Source organism: Ranitomeya variabilis, chromosome 4 (assembly GCF_051348905.1).
Source record: "Ranitomeya variabilis isolate aRanVar5 chromosome 4, aRanVar5.hap1, whole genome shotgun sequence".
NCBI lineage: Eukaryota > Metazoa > Chordata > Amphibia > Anura > Dendrobatidae > Ranitomeya > Ranitomeya variabilis.
In genome coordinates, this window is record NC_135235.1 from 516,286,713 (window position 1) to 516,311,205 (window position 24,493).

At 45.2% G+C, this 24,493-nt stretch overlaps 1 protein-coding gene across 3 annotated transcripts in view; it reads right to left on the reverse strand.

The window, feature by feature from the left end:
• Positions 1-1,931: 1,931 nt before the first annotated feature.
• The window catches only part of ODAD4 (outer dynein arm docking complex subunit 4), a 36,096-nt gene continuing 13,534 nt past the window's right edge, over positions 1,932-24,493 (reverse strand). Inside the window, exons 6-13 of one of the 3 annotated variants that reach the window (XR_013213396.1) lie at positions 16,182-16,400; positions 12,654-12,858; positions 11,118-11,204; positions 10,801-10,997; positions 6,398-6,498; positions 4,030-4,105; positions 2,233-3,502; positions 1,932-2,197 (exon numbers count right to left, since the gene is read on the reverse strand). Coding sequence is in view for 1 of the 3 variants with exons in the window: in XM_077252158.1 (XP_077108273.1) it covers positions 3,492-3,502; positions 4,030-4,105; positions 6,398-6,498; positions 10,801-10,997; positions 11,118-11,204; positions 12,654-12,858; positions 16,182-16,400 (896 nt within the window). In the remaining 2 variants the exon portion in view is untranslated. Of the gene's footprint in view, positions 3,503-4,029; positions 4,106-6,397; positions 6,499-10,800; positions 10,998-11,117; positions 11,205-12,653; positions 12,859-16,181; positions 16,401-24,493 lie in introns of all 3 variants that reach the window. The other 2 variants (XR_013213397.1, XM_077252158.1) reach the window with 2 other exon arrangements.

A 24,493-nucleotide genomic window follows, 5' to 3' on the forward strand; every position in this document is an offset into this window, starting at 1 on the left:
CCATGTACAGCATTATATGAGGCAAATATTTCTATGGAGCATCTTATGGGGCCATGTGCAGCATTACTGTATATGGGGCAAATATCTCTATGGAGCATCTTATGGGGCCATAACCAACATTTGTGCAGCATTGTATGGGGCAAATGTCTCTATGGAGCATTTTATGGGGTCATAATCAACATTTGTGCATTATATGGGGCATATTTTAATATGGAGCATCTTATGGGGCCCATCATAAACTGTATGGAGCATTATATGGGGCGTATTTTGTATGGAGCATTATATGGGGCCCATCATGAACTGTATGGAGCATTATATGGGGCTCCTGATTCAATATGGATATTCAAAAACACTTAACCTACTGATGTCTCAATTAATTTTACTTTGATTGGTATCTATTTTTATTTTTGACATTTACCGGTAGCTGCTGCATTTTCCACCCTAGGCTTATACTCGAGTCAATAAGTTTTCCCAGTTTTTTGTGGCAAAATTAGGGGGGTCGGCTTATACTCAGGTCGGCTTATACTCGAGTATATACGGTACTTTTTCTCATTTGTGCTAGAATTTCATTAAATTGTGGCATGATGTGTACCTTTTGAGGAATCAACTTCACTTTGTCAGGCAGGTCCTATTGAAGCTATTTCTTGATTGAGAACAGGTGTGGCAGTAATCAGGCCTGGATGTAGCTAGGGAATTTGAACTTCACTTTCCAAAGATTTGATAAACCACATAATATTTAAATGTGTTTGGTGATCTGAAACATTTAAGTGTCATAAACATAGGAAATCAGGAGGGGGCAAACACTTTTTCACACCACTGTATAATATATATGAGACCCATCCATCCTTGGACTGTGAAACATGGATGTGTGAATCTGGACAAGGCTGCATCTGTGTATGACAGGAGAAGTATAATGAATCCTCTCTTTGGCTAACTGAGCACAAAGGATTTTTCCGCCAGTCTCATTTGTATGTTTGCAGTCAGTCGAAAATATTTATTTCTTCTGCTGTCATAGTCGTTCTTTGGCAAGTCACCAATAAGTGTATTTACAATAAACCTTGTATATAAGTAGAGACAAGTCTTGTTAGTTGAGTTTCTTCAGACCGCAGCATATCCTGATATGTGACAGGAAGAGGCTGACGTTTAAATTATGTGGTGGGGGCCATTTTATTACATTCTTGGAGAAACCCTTTAACAATGGATCAGTGAAGAAAGGATCAATCACTGAATTAAAAAGTATGTCTTCCAGTTTTCATGTCTGTCAAACTGATTCCCATAACCTTTGATGTCAGAGTATGATCTGCAAAACGTATAAGAATACGACATGCTCAAAACCTCACAGATCGGACACATGGATCCATTTTTAAAACGAATGTGTGAATAGCTCAATGAAATGCTAAGGGTCAGTGTACTGTCTTAGGCCTCTTTCACACTTCAGTTGTTTGGCGTCAGTCACTTCCGACATAGTGACGGATCGACAGATCCGTCACAATTGTTGAGAAAACGGTTCCAACGGATCCGTTTTTTTGACGGATCCGTTACTTGGGGGTTGTCTGGGAAAAGTATCTACTTTTTGGAGCATGCGCAATTGAAAAAACGGATTGGGGCGACGGATCCGCCGAAATGACGGTCGCGACGGATCCGTCGCCCATAGGCGGCCATTCTATGGAATGACGGACGCGACGGATCCGCCGCGAACCGTCATTTCGGCGTTGACAAAAAACGTTTCAATGTCCGTCTATGTCTAGACAACGTCCGCCAAATTTCGACGGATCCGTCGCATGACGGATGGAACTGACGACCATCCGCCACAATCCGTCATGCAAGTCTATGGGAAAATAACGGATCCGCCAAAAAAAAATGACAGATCCGTTATTTGAGGAAACTGGCGGTTTTAGACTGACGCCAAACAACTGAAGTGTGAAAGAGGCCTAAGAAAAACAGACAGCACACGGATGTGTGAATGTAGCCTAATGCTTATCCTGCCATGTGCTCACTTTTAAAAATACATTTTGTGGTTGCATATATCTCTCCTAATTTTTTTGTTGCAGCCATTATGTTTCTTGTGTGGCTGTTTAATACAACAGTTACAAGTTTTGGTAAACCCCACCTATAAATTATCCACCTACAGAATTATAAATGAAGGGAAATGACACAAATGCGCAAAAATATGAATTCAGAAGGAAATGTTTTATTGCTGTTTTATTTCCATTAATTAAATACTGTAAATACTCGAGTATAAGCCGAGCTTTTCATCACATTTTTTTGTGCTGAAAATGCCCCCCTCGGCTTATACTCGAGTGAGGGTCCAGAACATGGAGGGGGAGCGGAAGCTACGGAGCAGAGGGTCACAGAGGCAGGAGCCGGCTGCTGCAGCTAACTCCTGAGCCCGCTGCTAAAGAGAAATGAATATTCACTGCGCTGGCAGTGAATATTCATTTCTCTGTATTAGCGCACACAATGTCAGCCGCAGCCGCTGGCTTCCTGCAGTGGCTGGGCGATCACGTGTGCCCGCTACTTAAGAGAAATGAATATTCACCTCTCTCCACTCCCATTGGAGAGAGGTGAATATTCGTTTCTCTTAAGTAGCGGGCACACGTGACCACTCGGCGGCTGCGCTGACACTGTGTGCGCTACTTAACAGCAATGAATACTCACTGCCCACCACGCACGTAGTCTCGGCGTGGGGAGCTGCAAGTTTTCTGGCAGCTGAGCTCTGCTTGTAAGCAGCGCGTGACGTCCCTGCCATGCGCTGCTTACAAGCATAAAGCAGCTGCTGGCACCGGAAGAAGACGCTGAGAGGGAGCCCAGGAAGGTAAGAATAATGGTTGCATTTTTTTTAATATTATTTGATAAGGGCCATACATACCAAGATGGGGATGGGGGCCAATCATACAAGGACAGGGATGAAGGGGCCATGAAGACCGGGATAGGGACGAAGAGCCATGCATACAAGGATAGGAATGAGAAGCCATGCATACCAAGATGGGGATGGGGGCCAATCATACAAAGATAGGGATAAGGGAACAGTGCACACCAGGATAGGGATGAGGGAGCCATGCATACCAGGATAGGGATGAGGAGCCATGCATACCAGAATAGGGATAAGAAGGTCATGTATACAAGGATAAGGATGAAGAAACATGCATAAAACGATAGGGATGAAGATCCATGCATGCATGCAAGAATAGTGATGTTGAGCCATTCATACCAGGGTGGGGATGAGGAGTCATGCATACCAGGATGGGGATGGGGGCCAAACATACAAGGATAGGAATGCGGGGACAATGAATACACGGCTTATACTCGAGTCAATACGTTTTCCCATTTGTTTGTGGTAAAATTAGGTGCCTCTGCTTATACTCAGGTCGGCTCATACTCGAGTATATACGGTAAGTAGCAACATGTTCTGCAGGTAAAATGTAACTAATTGTAGTCTGTACATTTCAGATTAAATTTGCTCTTAGTGGATGTTTCAGGATTCTTCCTCTTCATTCCTCCTCTGGAAAACAAAAAATAATGAATGCGGTTATTGTGTATTATGGTAAAGTGATAACCCATAAGAAACACGGAAACCTCGGTGATTATGATAAATCTGTCATGTCAGTCTGCACTGTCTGAGCGTATTGATAAATCTGCTTCATTATGTTCTTTGATTTTCTGTCTCACGCGTTTGGAAAAACATGGCGCTCCTCTAATGTTTTTCTAAGTTTAACAAATAATGTAAACACAATGCAATCACATGATATGGAAAATAACATCAGTGTGCATTGAATTCTAAGTATAGAGTTTAAGGCTCCTTAGTAGCTCCAATTGTAGTATTATAGGATTAATTAGCCCTTATAGAAAGGCAGAGCAAGAAGCCAGGATAAGACATTCTCTAATCATAAGACCTATACAAAATCTTCAATCTTACAATTGATCAACAAAAGACAAAGGATTTATACACAATGAAGAAAAGGAAGGATAGGGATCAATATGCCCGGGCCTAGGAATCTTAAATATAACACTCTTTTTCTGATCACCTACCAGGTGGACCATCTTCCCTCTCTCCATCTTCTGATTTATTCTCCCCAGTAGTTCCACTTTTTGCATTTTCAAGAGCCTTAGGCAAAAGTACAAAAATCTTGAATCTATATATATGAGGCATCGTGATTACTCGCTAATCCCTCCCCCTGCACAGTAGCTCCGCCCCCACACATCACCACACACAATCCCGCCCCCCACCACATTACCACACACAATCCCGCCCCCCCACCACATTACCACACACAATCCCGCCCCCCCACCACATTACCACACACAATCCCGCCCCCCCACCACATTACCACACACAATCCCGCCCCCCCACCACATTACCACACACAATCCCGCCCCCCCACCACATTACCACACACAATCCCGCCCCCCCACTACATTACCACACACAATCCCGCCCCCCCCACATTACCACACACAATCCCGCCCCCCCACCACATTACCACACAATCCCGCCCCCCCACCACATTACCACACACAATCCCGCCCCCCCACCACATTACCACACACAATCCCGCCCCCCCACCACATTACCACACACAATCCCGCCCCCCCACATTACCACACACAATCCCGCCCCCCACCACATTACCACACATAATCCCGCCCCCCCCACCACATTACCACACACAATCCCGCCCCCCCCACATTACCACACACAATCCCGCCCCCCCACATTACCACACAATCCCGCCCCCACATTACCACACACAATCCCGCCCCCCACCACATTACCACACACAATCCCGCCCCCCCACATTACCACACATAATCCCGCCCCCCCACATTACCACACAATCCCGCCCCCCACCACATTACCACACAATCCCGCACCCCCACCACATTACCACACATAATCCCGCCCCCCCACATTACCACACATAATCCCGCCCCCCCACCACATTACCACACATAATCCCGCCCCCACCACATTACCACACATAATCCTGCCCCCCCACCATATTACCACACATAATCCCGCCCCCCACATTACCACATGAGGCTCCATCCCCACACATTACCACACGAGGCTCCGTCCCCCCACATTACCACACGAGGCTCCGTCCTCACACATTACCACAAGAGGCTCTGTCCCCACACATTACCATACGAGGCTCCGTCCTCACACATTACCACACGAGGCTCCGTACCCACACATTACCACACGAGGCTCCGTCCTCACACATTACCACACGAGGCTCTGTCCCCACACATTACCAAATGAGGCTCCGTCCCCCCACATTACCACACGAGGCTCCGTCCTCACACATTACCACACGAGGCTCTGTCCCCACACATTACCACACAAGGCTCCGTCCCCCCACATTACCACACGAGGCTCCGTACCCACACATTACCACACGAGGCTCCGTCCTCACACATTACCACACGAGGCTCCGTCCTCACACATTACCACACGAGGCTCTGTCCCCACACATTACCATACGAGGCTCTGTCCCCACACATTACCACATGGGGCTCCGTCCTCACACATTACCACACGAGGCTCTGTCCCCACACATTACTATACGAGGCTCTGTCCCCACACATTACCACACAAGGCTCTGTCCCCACACATTACCACACAAATCCAGTTTGCTTTTGATTTTACACTGTGAATAAAATGTATTAGTATTATTATTATTATTATTATTGTTATTAACTTCATTTTAAGTTAATTTACCACCTGCGTAAGTGCTATTGAATGTTGTCATTATTTACTTTAGTTTAATCACTAGCAGTGTTAATTAGATAGCGATGAGCATACCGAGCGTTATCTGGCTGGAAACAGCTAGTTTATTATATTGCTGCAGTGATTCACATTATGCTTAGCACTGTACATAGGCAGAAAGCTGTCATTCAATGGTGGGGGAATAGACAGAGCTTGTGAATATCGAGGATTGCAGAGCGAAGCTCATCACTTAGAACAAGAAGAGCAGCAGCAGATAAAACTACAGCAAAAAGCCTAGTAAGTGACCCTGCATTAGAATCAGGGTCTCTCTCCCTACTTTATGCTGCTCTCAGGCCAAGCATTATAAACCTGGTGACATTTATCATCAATTAGGGCATAATAGGCCACAGGGCAGTGGTGTCTTCATTGAACTCCTAAGCTCTGCTAGTCTCACTTGATCCAGTTGAAACAGATGGGACAATACAATTGAAGATTACATCACAAAGTCTGAAAAAGACATGAAGGATGAGGACCGGGTTACCAGACTACAGCCCTACAAGCTACTGACCGTGCCCTGGATGCTCAGATTGACCTTACCCTTTTAGGCTTATTAGCCTATGAGGCTGGCTTCAATTTAAAGAGGAACATGAGAGCTACACTAGGCAATAGGGGGTTAAGCATACTCACAGTAATGATGGCCTGCTCTGCATCCTTATTGTCTGCCATTCTCGCTTTCTCTAAGGCTTTCTCGAAGTTGATCACAGCAGACTCATAATCCTTTAATTTTGCTAAAAGAAAATAAAGAAGACTTGTGATCATAGAAGGTCAATATGTCAACTCTGAACCACAGTCTCAGGAACCACAGCCATGACTAATGTTCAGGGTTTTCTGGTTACAGAACCATTCGGTAAAGTAATATCAATGTTTCCTATGGTTGTGTGATTCCGTTACAATTAATTATTGACTCTACAGTTAATCAGTATTTCTCTCTACCTTATTTGTGTCACAGAGCAAATGATCTTGAATTGGTTTTATGCCATTGGTGATTATTATAATTAACTAGATGGAGGCCCAATGCCATCGCATCGGGAAGGCAGTAATGTCACGATGGGGGCAGGCTCTGCAGCGTTGAGAATCTCTCCCCCCCCCCCCATGTGCTCCACTCTCTCTTTCCCCAAGTGCTGACTTTGCCTGCGCGGAATTTACGCAGGCGCAGTAAATCAGACCGCCGCCATCTTTGTGCAGACAGATAGCGGCGGTCACATTAAAACTGCGCTTGCGCTCCTCCTGTACAAAGATGGTGGCAGTCAGTGAATCATTTGGCTGATCCCGGCAGCGGCATGTTCGCGACGATGTTCCTCTACTGGTACCGCACAAGAGGCTGCGTACGCTGTATACAGTGTGTGTGTGTGTTGCGTACGGCGAATACAGTGTTTGTGTGGTATGTACGGTGCATACAGGGTGTGTGTGTGTGTGTGTGTGTGCTGCGTACGGCGTATTAAGTGTGTACGTGTGTGTGTGGTGCGACGGCGTTCGGCTGGTGGTACCGCGGGAGAGGCTGGCAGAGAGCAAGGCTAGTTATCAAGAGTAGAGTGGTCCTCAAGTTTTATTTTAATTTAAATAAATAATTTTAAAAAAAAAAGGCGTGGGGTCCCCCTCATTTTTGACAACCAGCCTTGCTAAAGCTCACAGCCGGGGGCTGGTATTCTCAGGTTGGTAAGGGGCAATGGATATAGGCCCCCCCAGCCTAAAAATAGCAGCCCGCAGCTGCCCAGAAAAGGCCTGTCTATTAGATGTGCCAATTCTGGCGCTTTGCCCCGCTCTTCCCACTTGCCCTGTAGCAGTGGCAAGCGGGGTAATATGGGGTTAAAGTCACCTTGCTATTGTAAGGTGACATTAAGCCGGCTTAGTAATGGAGAGGTGTCAATAAGACACCTATCCATTACTTAATCCTATATTAATTACACACACACACACACGAAGAAAAAGTATTTTAATGAAATAAAACAACACACAGTTTTGCAATCTTTTTATTGTTCTGCCATTCCAAAGAGAAGCCCTCGATCTTCTAAAATAAAAATAAAATAAAAAAGCAGAAGTATACTCCCTGATCCAATGTAGTCCAATATAATGAGTGTCCCACACAGTATCTGGGGGAGATAAAGCTTACAGCCGGGAGAGCTGCTAATGCGACCGCTCCCCGGCTGTAAACTACTGGGGAATGAATGAGATGGAGCGGGTGCAGGCTCAGTAACTGGCGGTGACGTCACTGAGCCTGCGACCACTCACAGACTGACCTGAGGTAGCTTCTACACCGTGGGAAAATGCCGGGGAAGGGGATATCGCAGGTAATGTATCTATTCTATTATCTATCTATTCTATCAATCTATCTATTCAATCTATTCTGTCAATGTATCTGTTCATTCTATCTATTCTATCAATCTATCTATTCTATCTATTCATTCTATCTGCAGGAAGTTGTTTTTCTTTTCTCTGTGTGCACTCAACTTTATTGGCATGCACAAAGAGAAAAAAACGCATGAAAAAAACGCACCAAAAACGTACCTAAACCTGCGTTTTTGGCGCAGCTTCTTTCCTGCCAAGATGATCAGGTTTTGCTGCAGAAAAAAAAACGCACTGTGTGAACTTATCCGAATCAGGGAAAGCCGCACCTAGTCAAAGTGATGTGACATTGCATTGCCACCAAATAAATGAAAAAATATCCATACAAGGCTGGCTGAGTCAGATAGTTTGGGTCATACAAGGGACCCCTGGGAAGCCATCCCTTCCCTCCCATCCTCCAGGATATCGTTTAGCTGTAAGAAGACATGTGGATACAACGCAATGCCTAAAGTCTGTGGGGATTAGAAAACCTGGACCTGTGGCAATCACAGCAGCTTAACCCCTATACCTCCAAGGGTGGTTTGCACATTAATGACCGGGCCAATTTTTACAATTCTGACCACTGTCCCTTTATGAGGTTATAACTCTGGAACGCTTCAACGGATCCCGGTGATTCTGACATTGTTTTCTCGAGACATATTGTACTTCATAATAGTGGTAAAATTTCTTTAAGAAATTGTGCATGGACGGAATAGTACGTCTAATGGCAGAAAGGGGTTAAAGGGAACCTGTCAGCAGGATTGTGGACAGTAACCTACAGACAGTGTTTCGACAGTCAGGTCTTAATCGTATCGTTACAGTTAAAACCTGTGTGTCGAAACGCGTCAACGTTCATCTTCCTCTAATATCATGAATTTTTTATGAATTTAAAATAAAAAACTGATATTTTATGAATTTATCAGCTTGTCAAATTTTGAAGATGTCTTGAAGATGACCTTGCTTTGTGTACTGCGACAGAGTTATGCTGGAACAGAAAAGGGCCTTTCCCAAACTGGACCCACAAAGCTGGAAGTATAAAATTATCCAAAATGTTTTGGTATGCTGAAGCATTAGGATTTCCCTTCACTAAAACTAAGGGACCTAGGCCTGAATAATCAAGCCCATAGTATTATTATCCGTCCTTCACAAAATGTTATTGCTGGCACAATGCAATCAGACAGGTTCTCCCAGATTTCATCTAATCCAGACTCGTCCATCAGACTGCTAGATAGCGAAGTGCGACTCATCATTCCACAGTCTATGGCCAAGCTTTATACCACTACAGGTGACACTTGGCATTGAGCTTGGTGATGTAAGGCTTACATCTAGCTGCTTTGCCCTTATAAACCCAGGTCATGATGCCCCCGATGCACAGCTTTTGGTAATGCCAGAGGCAGTTTCTAGCTCTACTGTCATTGGGTCAGGAAACAGTGGTAAACCTTTATGTACTATGTGCCCCCAGCACTTGGTTACCTCGCTCTCTGATCTGAGTTGATGTAGTTCTTAAATGCGTTGACTTTTCAATAATATCACTAACAATATGGAATATTCATTAGGGAAGAAATGTCATGAACTGACTTGTTACAATGGTGACCTATTTCAGGACCACACTGATGTCAGTGAGCTCTTTTGAGCAACCCATTCATTTACAAGTATTAGTAAAGGCAGACGGCATGGCGAGAGGCTGGATTTTATACACCTTTGGCAATCGGATGGCATGAAAAACCTGAATTCAATAATTAAGAGGGGTGAGCTAATAATTTTGCCCTTATAGTGTACTTCAGAGCACCACACAAAGGTTGTCCCAATATGGCTCACAGTCTAATTTTTCACATACACTACTGTAGGCTCAGTTTCAATGGAAACCAAATATCTTCTAAAGCTTCAATAACAGAATCCCAAAACCACTGCTAACCAAAGAGCTATTGTGCCATTTGGCAGTGTAAAACAAAGGGGTTGTCCCCATCAATCCATTCCTAACCCTCAGGAGTTGCTGTTTCCAGCAAAACAGTCTATGGACATTAGGCCTCCTGTGCCTAATTCTTATTATTAGTTATTCCTTTTTAAAGGAATAACTGTAATTTCATATAATCTTTCAGAATATCCTGTCCTGAGTGGACATGAGGAATACCACTATATCACGCCACTATTTGTCTTATATCCTTCATTTTTTCTATTTTTCCCCTCTGCAAGCTCTATCTCTGAACTGATGCGAGGGGGAAGGCGTCAATAATGCCTCACATACACAATACATCGAGAGGGATTCCTGCTCTTTATTCCTTATTTAGCACACAGACAAAACAACAGAAACATGGAGGAAATTACACCTCAGTACTGAGCAGTGTAGCTATGAATCCAGCTCTGGGGTGAGGTAAACAGCTTGTTAGAAAGCAGAGCACAATATTTCTGCGTCTCATTCAGATTGTTTTCTCACTCTGCTCTTCTACAATCCGCACCTCTACATAAAGTATAACCTAACACCTTTCTGTGCCTTGGAAGATGAGCTGTGGTTTTAGAGTGCACAGTGGATTCAGGAGGTTGGAAGAGGGCAAGAAGTGCCTCAAGAAGTAAAATTCTCTGATAAGATGTATGGCAAAGTCACCTATATTCACATATAATATTGATTTATGCAAAGTTTGCTGATAGTACAGTTTCACTTGAGGAAATACATGATTAATTTTTGTGTTCTTACATATTAGGTGGTTTACCTTGGGCTTGTGCTACTAGGACACTAGCATTGAGCTGCCACTCAACATCCCCAGCCTCCTCTGCTTCATGTTGAGATCTCACACCATAGTCTCTAGCTTCTTCCAACAATTCCAGCTCCAGATAGCATCTACCAATTTCATGGAAGAGCCAGGTCTTTTCTAAGCTTGAAGCTGCCATAGGAATCTTCTCCTCCCACCTTTAGTTAAAAAAGATAAAGGGGGGTAATATTACAAAAAATGTCCTGGATCTGGAGCTACCTATTGAGACACTTGGATCGGTAGTCTTCCATTTAAAGCCCTATAAACAAGACACTTACACTTTTACAGCTTCTTTAAACTTCCCAATTCGTGCATAAACCCTTCCTATATTGTCCAATGCTCGGGATTTAGCTTCTGGTAAATTGCTGAAAAACAACTTTGAATTTATTTCATGACTTTATGACCAGAGTTGTAAGATACAAATTACCGTATATACTCGAGTATAAGCCGACCCGAGTATAAGTCGACCCCCCTAATTTTGCCACAAAAAACTTGGAAAACTTAATGACTCGAGTATAAGCCTAGGGTGGGAAATGCAGCAGCTACCGGTAAATGTCAAAAATAAAAATACCGTAGATACCAATAAAAGTAAAATTAATTGAGAAATCAGTAGGTTAAGTGTTTTTGAATATCCATATTGAATCAGGAGCCCCATATAATGCTCCATAAAGTTTATGATGGCCCCATAAGATGCTCCATATTAAAATATGCCCCATATAATGCTACATAAAGGTTAATAATGGCCCCATAAGATGCTCCATAGACACATTTGCCCAATATAATGCTGCACAAATGTTGATTATGGCCCCATAAGATGCTCCATACAGACACTTGCCCCATATAATGCTCCATAAAGATATTTGCCCCATATAGTGCTGCACAAACGTTGATTATGGCCCCATAAGATGCTCCATATAGACACTTGCCCCATATAGTGCTGCACAAACGTTGATTATGGCCCCATACAGACACTTGCCCCATATAGTGCTGCACAAACGTTATGGCCCCATAGATGCTCCATACAGACACTTGCCCCATTATAGTGCTGCACAAATGTTATGGCCCCATAAGATGCTCCATACAGACACTTGCCCCATTTGCTGTTGCTGCGATGAAAAAAAAATAAAAAAAAATCACATGTTCACCTCTCAGTCGCTCAGGCCCCCGGCACTTTCAAAATTCACCTGACTTCGTTCCGGCGCCGCTCCATCTTCAGCGTCTTCTGCACCGACGTTCAGGCAGAGGGCGCACACTAACCACGTCATCGCGCCCTCTGACCTGAGCGTCACAGCAGAAGACGCTGAAGACAGAGCGGCGCCGGAACGGGGAGCAGGTGAGTATAACGGGGAGGGGAGCGCTGTGCAATATTCACCTGCTCCTGGCGCGGTGCAGTCCCTGCTTCCCCAGTGCCCCAGCTTCTTCCTGTACTGAGCGGTCACCGTTACCGCTCATTACAGTAATGAATATGCGGCTCCACTCCTATGGGAGGTGGAGCCGCATACTCATTACTGTAATGAGCGGTACCATGTGACCGCTCAGTACAGGAAGAAGCTGGGGCGCCGGGGAGCCAGGGGCCTGCAGGGACCGCGCCAGGAGCAGGTGAGTATAATTACACAGCCCCTGCTCCCCCTCCCCTGCCGACCCCTTGGTATGACTCGAGTATAAGCCGAGAGGGGGACTTTCAGCCCCCAAAAATGGGCTGAAAATCTCGGCTTATACTCGAGAATATACGGTAACTAATACAATATAAGGTACAGGAGCAGAATACTTTGGGGTAGACATGATCAGTACTGATAAGAGGTTAGCTGACAAACCTTTCATGTGCAATTTTGAGGTCCTTCTGGTGACTTTGCAGAGCCTCTTCCATCTGCCCCATATCCATAAGGGCATTGCCAATGCAGCTGTGCAGGTTACCTATCAATTCCTGTTTATTTGGGGTGTCATCTTTCCAAGTATGGATGTTCTTCAACACTTTGCGGCCTTTCTTGTAGCTCTCTTCAGCATTTCCATTGGAGAGTACTACAATGATTGAAAAATACCTTAGTAGTGGTAAGTTGCACAACATTTTTAAAAAATCCTATATGGTCAGATTTATTCCAATTAATCTACCTTGAAATTTGGAATAAATGAAAACTAGGATTTTCTTAATGGGATTGTTTTGGATACTGATGACAGCTGAGGGCCTACTAATGGACCACCTTAGTACACCTATAAAGCCCAGTCTGTGTTATTATAAAATGGTCAGTAATTTTCAGTATTTTTTAGAAGCATCAAACAATTGCAAGTTTAAGCCCCTTAGGAACACAAACCAAAAAACTAATAACGTTATAAAATTTGATTAGATCATCCCTCTCTTCCGGATTCAAAAGTTAAAAAATTTAAATAAATAAATATATAAAATACGGGATAATCAATTTTATATTTTGATAGACTTGACTTTTTCAGACACAAAGCCCATATGTCAAAGAGTACCTGTCACTAGGTCAAAAGTGGCCAATTTTTGCACTTATTTTATTCCCACTGCTTCCCTGAGTATGATTTTTTTTTTTAAATTCATTATATGTTTCCAGAGATGGGTCTTTTTAGTAAGGCTAGGTTCACATTGCGTTAGTGCAGTCCGCTCAACGCATGCGTTAAACGGACTGCGTTAACGCAAGTGCCGAAAAAGATCGCGTTATGCGATCGCGCTAGCGCAGATGCTTCATCTGTGCTAGCGGTGACGGACCCGAAAACGCTGCAGACCGCGTCCGAGGGTCCGTCACAGAATGACAGCACATCGCTAACGCATGCCGATTATGACATGCGTTAGCGATGCGCTACATAATGGCAGCTAATGGGTGCGCTAACGCATCCGTTACATAGCGTTAGTGCCGCTATGTAACGGATGCCGTCAGCACATTGCCATTAATGCAATGTGAACCCAGCATTAGTGCTACTTTTAGTCTTTATAGAGGGGCATTGCTTAGAGGCTGGTAATGCACATCAGTCTAAAGACACAGCTCCCCAGAGAATTCTGGGACCCATACCCCCTTAGTAAAGACCACAGAAATTAGCAATAAATAAAAAGGCCTATATCTCCAAAATCGTATGGGGAATAAAAAAACGAAAACAATATATTCAGCGGATGAGCAGGAATGAAATAAGAGCAAACATTCGACACTTCTGACAGCTCCACTTTACACACGGTAAAACAAATAAATACAGGCTTATAGTTTTTCATTTTACACACTTCCCTGACAAAAATGCAATCAAAAAGACTATCAAAATTTCTTCTATCATTATAGTATAAAAAAATTATACAAGTTTGGTATTGATGCAATCATAGATCTGAAGAATAATGTTACTAGGTACCGTATTTTGCGGACTATAAGACAAACTTTTTTCCCCCCAAGTTTGGGGGAAAACGGGGGTGCGTCTTATAGTCGGAATGTACTTACAGTTAGCGTGGTGGCAGCAGGAATCGGGCGATTCTTCCAGTGGTCCGACGCTGCAGGGCGATGATCTCGCTCCCATCCCAGCCTGGTGCGGGGGGGGCTCCGGCGACATTTTGTGAAAGTCCGGAGCCCCCCCTGCATTTCTATTGCCTTGATGCTGTGGCCTCCGGGAAAATGGCGGCCGGTGCATGCGCAGACTGAGATGTCGGCTCCAAGATCTCATCTCCCGAGACGAGATGTCATTACTGAGATCTCAATCTGCGCCTTGGGAATCAATCTGGCCTCCGGGAAAATGGCCGTCGGAAGCAGCGCATGCACAGATTGAGATTGCCGAGATCTTAATCTGCGCATGCGCTGCCTCCGGCCGCCATTTTCCTGGAGGCCACAGCATCAAGGCAATAGAAGTGCCTCGATGCAGGGGTCACAGGGCTTTCACAAAATGTCGCCGTAGCCCCCACAACACTGAGCACTGCCTAACCTGCAGCACCAGACTGGGATACGGGCTGCGGGTGCTCCGGGCTTTCACAAAATGTCGCCGTTCCCCTGCACCACCGACGAACCTGCAGCACCAAGCTGAATTCAGGAATGTAAGACGGACCCCCATGTTACGCATTAATTTATTTTCCCCATATTCCTCCTGAAAATTTGGGGTGCGTCTTATAGTCCTAAAAATGTGGTAATTGCATTTTTACACTATTTCACCACATTTTGAATTTGTTCCCCTGTTCTTTGATAAGTTACATGGTAAAATGAATGTTGTCATTTAAAACGACATCTTTCCACACACAAAAAAACAAGCCCTCATATGGCTATGGGAAAAATAAAACTGTTGTGACTTTGAGGAATTGAAGGAAAAACCTAATTGCAAAGCAAAACAAAACCAACAAAAAAAAAATGTCACTTGGTGGGAAAGGGATGATAAGAAGAACTCCAAGGTTTCTTATTTTGTCCAAATAGCAACAGATATCCAGTAAATAGTAGCGTCTTTTATTGGGTGCGTTATTCCTAAATTCTGAGGCGCTATTCCTGTCCTCAGCCACAAGACCAACAGTCTGACTACCCGGGTCGCACAGCATCTTCTGTGTGGAACGGAAGTTCGTTTTACTAACTTCTTGGATTTTAAAGTGAGTTTGTCTCCACAAAATGACTGTTCAAACCAAGCACAGGAGCTGGGTGCATCCTTGAAGTGGACAAACAGTTTAGCACACTTTCCCACCTACTTGTATTCCCATCTACCGCTGTCCTACTTTTCCTTGATTGACAGCTCTGGCTTTAAAGGAACCATAGGAGGTCGGAGACAGATGAAAAACAAGAAGATGGAAAGGTGCACTAAACTGTTTATCCACTCCAAGGGTGCACCAAGTTCTTGTGCTTGGTTTGAACAGTCATTTTATGTACAGACTCCTTTTAAAAGTATTGAAATAAAGATAATTTTTTTTTTCTAATATATTTATGGATGCTGGACTGTCTCTCCGTAAATTACTCTACATATCAGCATAGCCGTCTGCCTTTATTCATCCACCTAACTTCTGCATATTGTTCTGCCAGTGTATCTGAGACACAGAGGAGTGCATAGAGAGGGATAGATCAGACTGACTTCTAGACCGCACTGGACAATCCGGGTAGACAGAATGCTGTAGGTGTGAAGAATGGAAGCTCAGAAATTAGGGATAAAGCACCTGGAAGGAGAAAGAAAGGCACTACTATTTACCAGATGTCTTTAAAAAAACTACACAGTTGACAAAGTGGTTAACCTGCCAATTTATATGTAGATAGATGATTATTTTACTTAAACCATAATGTTTTGGTCATGAAAAGTATTTAAAAAAAAAAAAACAATATAAAGAAGATACAATACACATCCATCATCCTGAAAATAACTTGGCCATTAAAAAGATGACTACATACACATATCTATCTCTTCCATGCTCTTGAGGATGTACTGATTCCGATCAGGTTTACTCCGATCCCGGTTCCACTTCTGTTGCATGATTCTGTGGTCCCTTTCCCGGGCATAGATCGGTTTCTGCTGCCTCCAGAACTCTGTTCTGGTGTCCAGATAGGTGATTGCATTCAAGATCAGGTCCTGCAGCTTTAAACCACTTCTAGTGTTTCCCTTCACTAACCCTGTTTCAAAGTAAAGTTAGGCAAATTACCAATCTATATTCATTATATGAACTGCAAGACAAATTGTAGATGCTGGAACTTAGTAAATGGGGAAATAATAAAAGTTCCAGTTAACCCCTTTGATGGCCTGTATGTCTAGCAAGAGAAAACATAGGCAAGCACTTAGCTGCAGTGGGATATGGATGTGTTGTGAATTTGCTTTTTGCTCCCTCTAGTGGTTACTAGTTTTTTGACTCTGGTTTTTCTGTCATTCCTTTTATCCGCACCTGGGTCGTTAGTTAGGGGTGTTGCTATATAAGCTCCCTGGACCTTCAGTTCTATGCCTGGCAACGTAGTTATCAGAGCTAGTCTGCTGTGCTCTTGTCTACTGATCCTGGTTCCAGTTATATCAGCTAAGTCTGCCTTTTGCTTTTTGCTATTTGTTTTGGTTTTGTATTTTTGTCCAGCTTGTTCCAAATCTATATCCTGACCTTTGCTGGAAGCTCTAGGGGGCTGGTGTTCTCCCCCCGGACCGTTAGACGGTTCGGGGGTTCTTGAATTTCCAGTGTGGATTTTGATAGGGTTTTTGTTGACCATATAAGTTACCTTTCTTTATTCTGCTATCAGTAAGCGGGCCTCTCTGTGCTAAACCTGGTTCATTTCTGTGTTTGTCATTTCCTCTTACCTCACCGTCATTATTTGTGGGGGGCTTCTATCCAGCTTTGGGGTCCCCTTCTCTGGAGGCAAGAAAGGTCTTTGTTTTCCTCTACTAGGGGTAGCTAGATTCTCCGGCTGGCGCGTGTCATCTAGAATCAACGTAGGAATGATCCCCGGCTACTTCTAGTGTTGGCGTTAGGAGTAGATATATGGTCAACCCAGTTACCACTGCCCTATGAGCTGGATTTTTGTATTCTGCAGACTTCCACGTTCCTCTGAGACCCTCGCCATTGGGGTCATAACAGTTTGCCAGGCCAGTATTAAATGTTTAATGCATTGCAGAAGAGGGATTATAAGAAAGAAGATTCTGAGTTTTTTTTTTTTTTTTTTTTTCTTTCTCCTTCCCCTTTACCTCAGAGTGGCTATGCTTGCTGCAGACATGAATGTCCAGACCTTGATTACAAGTGTGGACCAGCTGGCTACTCGTGTGCAGGGCATACAAGACTATGTTATCAGAAATCCTAGGTCAGAACCTAAAATACCGATTCCTGAACTGTTTTCCGGAGACAGGTTTAAGTTTAGGAATTTCGTGAATAATTGTAAATTGTTTTTGTCCCTGAGACCCTGTTCCTCAGGAGATTCTGCTCAGCAAGTAAAAATTGTTATTTCGTTCTTACGGGGCGACCCTCAGGATTGGGCTTTTTCGCTGGCGCCAGGAGATCCGGCATTGGCTGATCTTGATGCGTTTTTTCTGGCGCTCGGTTTACTTTATGAGGAACCCAATCTTGAGATTCAGGCAGAAAAGGCCTTGCTGTCTATGTCTCAGGGGCAGGACGAGGCTGAAGTGTATTGCCAAAAATTTCGGAAATGGTCCGTGCTGACACATTGGAACGAGTGTGCACTGGCCGCTAATTTTAGAAATGGCCTTTCTGAAGCCATTAAGAATGTTATGGTGGGTTTTCCCATTCCCACAGGTCTGAATGATACTATGGCACTGGCTATTCAAATTGACCGGCGGTTGCGGGAGCGCAAAACCGCAAATTCCCTCATGGTGTTGTCTGAACAGACACCTAATTCGGTGCAATGTGATAGAAAAACCGCAAATTCCCTCATGGTGTTGTCTGAACAGACACCTGATTTAATGCAATGTGATAGAATCCTGACTAGAAATGAGCGGAAAATTCATAGACGCCGGAATGGCTTGTGCTACTACTGTGGTGATTCTAGACATGTTATCTCAGCATGCTCTAAACGTATAGCTAAGGTTGTTAGTCCTGTCACCGTTGGTAATTTGCAACCTAAATTTATTCTGTCTGTAACTTTGATTTGCTCACTGTCATCTTATCCTGTCATGGCGTTTGTAGATTCAGGTGCTGCCCTGAGTCTCATGGATCTCTCATTTGCTAAGCGCTGTGGATTTACTCTTGAACCATTAGAAAATCCTATTCCTCTTAGGGGTATTGATGCTACACCATTGGCAGCAAATAAACCGCAGTATTGGACTCAGGTTACCATGTGCATGACTCCTGAACACCGCGAGGTGATACGTTTCCTGGTTTTACATAAAATGCATGATTTGGTCGTTTTAGGGCTGCCATGGTTACAGACCCATAATCCAGTCCTGGACTGGAAGGCTATGTCAGTCTCAAGTTGGGGCTGTCGTGGTATTCATGAGGATTCCCTGCCTGTGTCTATTGCTTCTTCTACGCCTTCGGAAGTTCCGGAGTATTTGTCTGATTATCAGGATGTCTTCAGTGAGTCTGAGTCCAGTGCACTGCCTCCTCATAGGGACTGTGACTGTGCTATAGATTTGATCCCAGGCAGTAAATTTCCTAAGGGAAGACTGTTTAATCTGTCGGTACCAGAACATACCGCTATGCGTTCATATATCAAGGAGTCTCTGGAAAAAGGACATATTCGTCCGTCTTCTTCCCCTCTTGGTGCGGGATTCTTTTTTGTGGCAAAAAAGGACGGATCTTTGAGACCTTGTATTGATTATCGGCTTTTAAATAAGATCACTGTCAAATTTCAGTATCCTTTGCCGCTGTTGTCTGACTTGTTTGCCCGGATTAAGGGTGCCAAGTGGTTCACCAAGATGGACCTTCGTGGTGCGTACAACCTTGTGCGCATTAAGCAAGGTGATGAATGGAAAACCGCATTCAATACGCCCGAAGGTCATTTTGAGTACTTGGTGATGCCTTTTGGGCTCTCCAATGCGCCTTCAGTTTTTCAGTCCTTTATGCATGACATTTTCCGGAAGTATCTGGATAAATTTTTGATTGTTTATCTGGATGATATTTTGGTTTTTTCTGATAATTGGGATTCGCATGTGGAGCAGGTCAGGTTGGTCTTTAAAATTTTGCGTGAAAATTCTTTGTTTGTCAAGGGCTCAAAGTGTCTCTTTGGTGTACAGAAGGTTCCCTTTTTGGGGTTCATTTTTTCCCCTTCTGCTGTGGAGATGGACCCAGTCAAGGTCCGAGCTATTCTTGATTGGACTCAGCCCTCGTCAGTTAAGAGTCTTCAGAAGTTCTTGGGCTTCGCTAACTTCTACCGTCGTTTTATCGCTAATTTTTCTAGCATTGTGAAACCTTTGACGGATATGACCAAGAAGGGCTCCGATGTAGCTAACTGGGCTCCTGCTGCCGTGGAGGCTTTCCAGGAGTTGAAACGCCGGTTTACTTCGGCGCCTGTTTTGTGCCAGCCTGACGTCTCACTTCCCTTTCAGGTTGAGGTGGATGCTTCGGAGATTGGGGCAGGGGCTGTTTTGTCGCAGAGAGGCCCTGGTTGCTCTGTTATGAAACCTTGTGCCTTTTTCTCTAGGAAGTTTTCGCCTGCCGAGCGAAATTATGATGTGGGCAATCGGGAGTTGTTGGCCATGAAATGGGCATTTGAGGAGTGGCGTCATTGGCTCGAGGGTGCTAAGCATCGTGTGGTGGTCTTGACTGATCACAAAAATCTGATGTATCTCGAGTCTGCTAAACGCCTTAATCCGAGACAGGCCCGCTGGTCATTGTTTTTCTCCCGCTTTGATTTTGTTGTCTCGTATTTACCAGGTTCAAAGAATGTGAAGGCCGATGCTCTTTCTAGAAGCTTTGTGCCTGATGCTCCTGGAGTCGCTGATCCTGTTGGTATTCTTAAAGATGGAGTTATCTTGTCAGCTATTTCTCCGGATCTGCGACGTGTGTTGCAGAGATTTCAGGCTGATAGGCCTGAGTCTTGTCCACCTGACAGACTGTTTGTCCCGGATAAGTGGACCAGCAGAGTCATTTCCGAGGTTCATTCCTCGGTGTTGGCAGGTCACCCGGGAATTTTTGGCACCAGAGATCTGGTGGCCAGGTCCTTTTGGTGGCCTTCCTTGTCAAGGGATGTGCGGTCATTTGTGCAGTCCTGTGGGACTTGTGCTCGAGCTAAGCCTTGCTGTTCTCGTGCCAGCGGTTTGCTCTTGCCCTTGCCTGTCCCGAAGAGACCTTGGACACATATCTCCATGGATTTCATTTCTGATCTTCCGCTATCTCAGGGCATGTCCGTTATCTGGGTGATATGTGATCGCTTCTCCAAGATGGTCCATTTGGTTCCTTTGCCTAAGCTGCCTTCCTCTTCCGATCTGGTTCCTGTGTTTTTCCAGAACGTGGTTCGTTTGCACGGCATCCCTGAGAATATTGTGTCAGACAGAGGATCCCAGTTCGTTTCCAGGTTCTGGCGATCCTTTTGTAGTAGGATGGGCATTGATTTGTCGTTTTCGTCTGCTTTCCATCCTCAGACTAATGGACAGACGGAGCGAACCAATCAGACTTTGGAGGCTTATTTGAGGTGTTTTGTCTCTGCTGATCAGGACGATTGGGTGACATTCTTGCCGTTGGCTGAGTTTGCCCTTAATAATCGGGCTAGTTCCGCCACCTTGGTTTCGCCTTTTTTCTGCAACTCTGGTTTCCATCCTCGCTTTTCTTCAGGTCATGTGGAGCCTTCTGACTGTCCTGGGGTGGATTCTGTGGTGGATAGGTTGCAGCGGATCTGGAATCATGTGGTGGACAACTTGAAGTTGTCACAGGAGAAGGCTCAGCGCTTTGCCAACCGCCGCCGCGGTGTGGGTCCCCGACTACGCGTTGGGGATTTGGTGTGGCTTTCTTCCCACTTTGTTCCTATGAAGGTCTCCTCTCCCAAATTTAAACCTCGTTTTATTGGGCCTTACAAGATATTGGAAATCCTTAATCCTGTATCTTTTCGTCTGGATCTTCCTGTGTCGTTTGCTATTCACAATGTATTTCATAGGTCCTTGTTGCGGCGGTACATTGTGCCTGTAGTTCCTTCTGCTGAGCCTCCTGCTCCGGTGTTGGTTGAGGGCGAGTTGGAGTACGTGGTGGAGAAGATCTTGGATTCTCGCCTCTCCAGGCGGAGGCTTCAGTACCTGGTCAAGTGGAAGGGCTATGGTCAGGAGGATAATTCCTGGGTGGTCGCCTCTGATGTTCATGCGGCCGATTTAGTTCGTGCCTTTCATGCCGCTCATCCTGATCGCCCTGGTGGTCGTGGTGAGGGTTCGGTGACCCCTCACTAAGGGGGGGGGTACTGTTGTGAATTTGCTTTTTGCTCCCTCTAGTGGTTACTAGTTTTTTGACTCTGGTTTTTCTGTCATTCCTTTTATCCGCACCTGGGTCGTTAGTTAGGGGTGTTGCTATATAAGCTCCCTGGACCTTCAGTTCTATGCCTGGCAACGTAGTTATCAGAGCTAGTCTGCTGTGCTCTTGTCTACTGATCCTGGTTCCAGTTATATCAGCTAAGTCTGCCTTTTGCTTTTTGCTATTTGTTTTGGTTTTGTATTTTTGTCCAGCTTGTTCCAAATCTATATCCTGACCTTTGCTGGAAGCTCTAGGGGGCTGGTGTTCTCCCCCCCGGACCGTTAGACGGTTCGGGGGTTCTTGAATTTCCAGTGTGGATTTTGATAGGGTTTTTGTTGACCATATAAGTTACCTTTCTTTATTCTGCTATCAGTAAGCGGGCCTCTCTGTGCTAAACCTGGTTCATTTCTGTGTTTGTCATTTCCTCTTACCTCACCGTCATTATTTGTGGGGGGCTTCTATCCAGCTTTGGGGTCCCCTTCTCTGGAGGCAAGAAAGGTCTTTGTTTTCCTCTACTAGGGGTAGCTAGATTCTCCGGCTGGCGCGTGTCATCTAGAATCAACGTAGGAATGATCCCCGGCTACTTCTAGTGTTGGCGTTAGGAGTAGATATATGGTCAACCCAGTTACCACTGCCCTATGAGCTGGATTTTTGTATTCTGCAGACTTCCACGTTCCTCTGAGACCCTCGCCATTGGGGTCATAACATGGATGTACGGCATGAGATTATAGTAGCAGGGGAAACAGACTGGTGGAGACATTCAGGATTAGTGATGAGTAAGTTACTTGAGTTTGCCTAGGGTGCTCAGGAATGTACAGAGTATCGCGGGAGCTTGAGTGACATGTTTGGCTCCCCACACCTGTATGTTTCATAGCTTTTAGATAACCCCAAAAATAGAGATTTTTGTGTACTCACTGTAAAATCCTTTTCTCCGAGCCAATCATTGGGGGACACAGGACCATGGGTGTTATGCTGCTGCCACTAGGAGGACACTAAGTGAACACAGAAAGATTAACTCCTCCTCTGCAGTATACACCCTCTCTCTGGCTGAGATTCAACCAGTTCGGTAGGAAAGCAGTAGGAGCATTAATGAAAAGACAATAAACTATGTCAAAACCAAGGAACTAACAACAAGCCGATAGGCTGACAGGGTGGGTGCTGTGTCCCCCAATGATTGGCTCGGAAAAAAGGATTTTACGGTGAGTACACAAAAATCCCTATTTCTCCTACGCCTCATTGGGGGACACAGGACCATGGGACATCCTAAAGCAGTCCCTGGGTGGGAAGTAACACAACTGCTAATACCCCATGCACCATTGGCTTACAGCTGAGGTACTGCCGATTGCAGAATGCGCCTGCCAAGAGCAGCTTCTGCAGAAGATTGAGAATGAATGTGGTAGTGTTTTGTAAAAGTATGCAAGCTGGACCAAGTCGCAGCCTTGCAGACCTGTTGTACTGACGCCTTGTGCCGAATGGCCCAAGAGGCGCCCACTGACCGAGTAGAATGCGCCTTAATCCCTGCTGGGACAGGAGTGTTCCTGACACGGTAGGATTCTTGAATAGCTGAGCGAATCCACTTGGCTACTGTGGCGTTAGAAGCAGCTAGACCCTTCTTATGCCCCTCCGGAAGCACAAATAGGACACCTGACTTGCGGAAGGCAGCCGTCTGTGAGAAGTACCGTCGAAGAGCCCTAACCACATCAAGAGTGTGCAGAGCTTTCTCGATACAATGGACTGGTGCCGGACAGAATGAAGGCAAAACAATCTCCTCATTGAGGAGAAAAGAGGAAACAACTGTGTAGGAAAGAGGGGGAAGTCCTCAGGACTGCCAAATCTGGATAAAAGATGAGAAACGGAGGTCAGCAGGATAGAGCTGCCAACTCCGAGACTCGTCTGATTGACGTAATTGCCACTAGAAATACTAATTTCCAGGAAAGAAGGGTTAGAGAGACGTCCTGCAGTGGTTCGAAAGTAGCTTCCTGAAGAACCCCCGAGAACCAATTAAGATCCCATGAATCCAACGGCATCTTGTAGGGAGGCGCCACATGGGAAACTCCCTGAATGAATGTCTTACCTGGCAATGCTGACACTTGCCCTTTGAGGGAACTAAGTGCGAGACCGGACTCTAATCCTGATTGGAGGAATTCCAATATGGAAGGAATTGTGAACATCAGAGGAGATATTCCATGGGTGCTGCACCATGAGAAGAAGATTCTCCAAGTCCAATGATAAATGCACATGGACACGGGCTTCCTAGCACTAATCATGGTGGAGGACACCTCAGAAGAGAATCCAGCTTGGGCTAAAATCCAGGATTCAACGGCCACGCCATCAAAGACAGGGCCCCAGAGTGTGGTGGTAAATCGGGCCCTGTGAGAGTAGATCCATCCGATCTGGTAGTCGCCAGGGGACGTCGGCGACCAGTTGAACTAGTTCCGCGTACCATGCCCGAAGCAGACAATCCGGCGCGACTAGGATCACTGGTACCCCTCTGCTCTGATTTTCTTGATAACCCTTGGGAGCAAGGGGAGAGGGGGAAAAATGTACGGGAGCCGGAATGGATGCCACGACAGTGCGAGGATCGAGTGATCGGGCAATGAACTGGGGAACCTTGTTGTTTAGCCTGGAGGCCATCAGATCCACATCCGGAGTCCCCCAACGATGACAAATTTGATGAAAAACTTCCGGATGAAGAGACCACTCTCCCGAGGCGAGGCCCTGGCGACTGAGGAAGTCCACCGCCCAATTCTCCACACCCGGGATGTGGATCGCCGATATGGGGGAATGGTTGCTATTGGCCCAACGGAGATGTGACTCACTTCGTGCATGGTTGTCCTGCTGCGG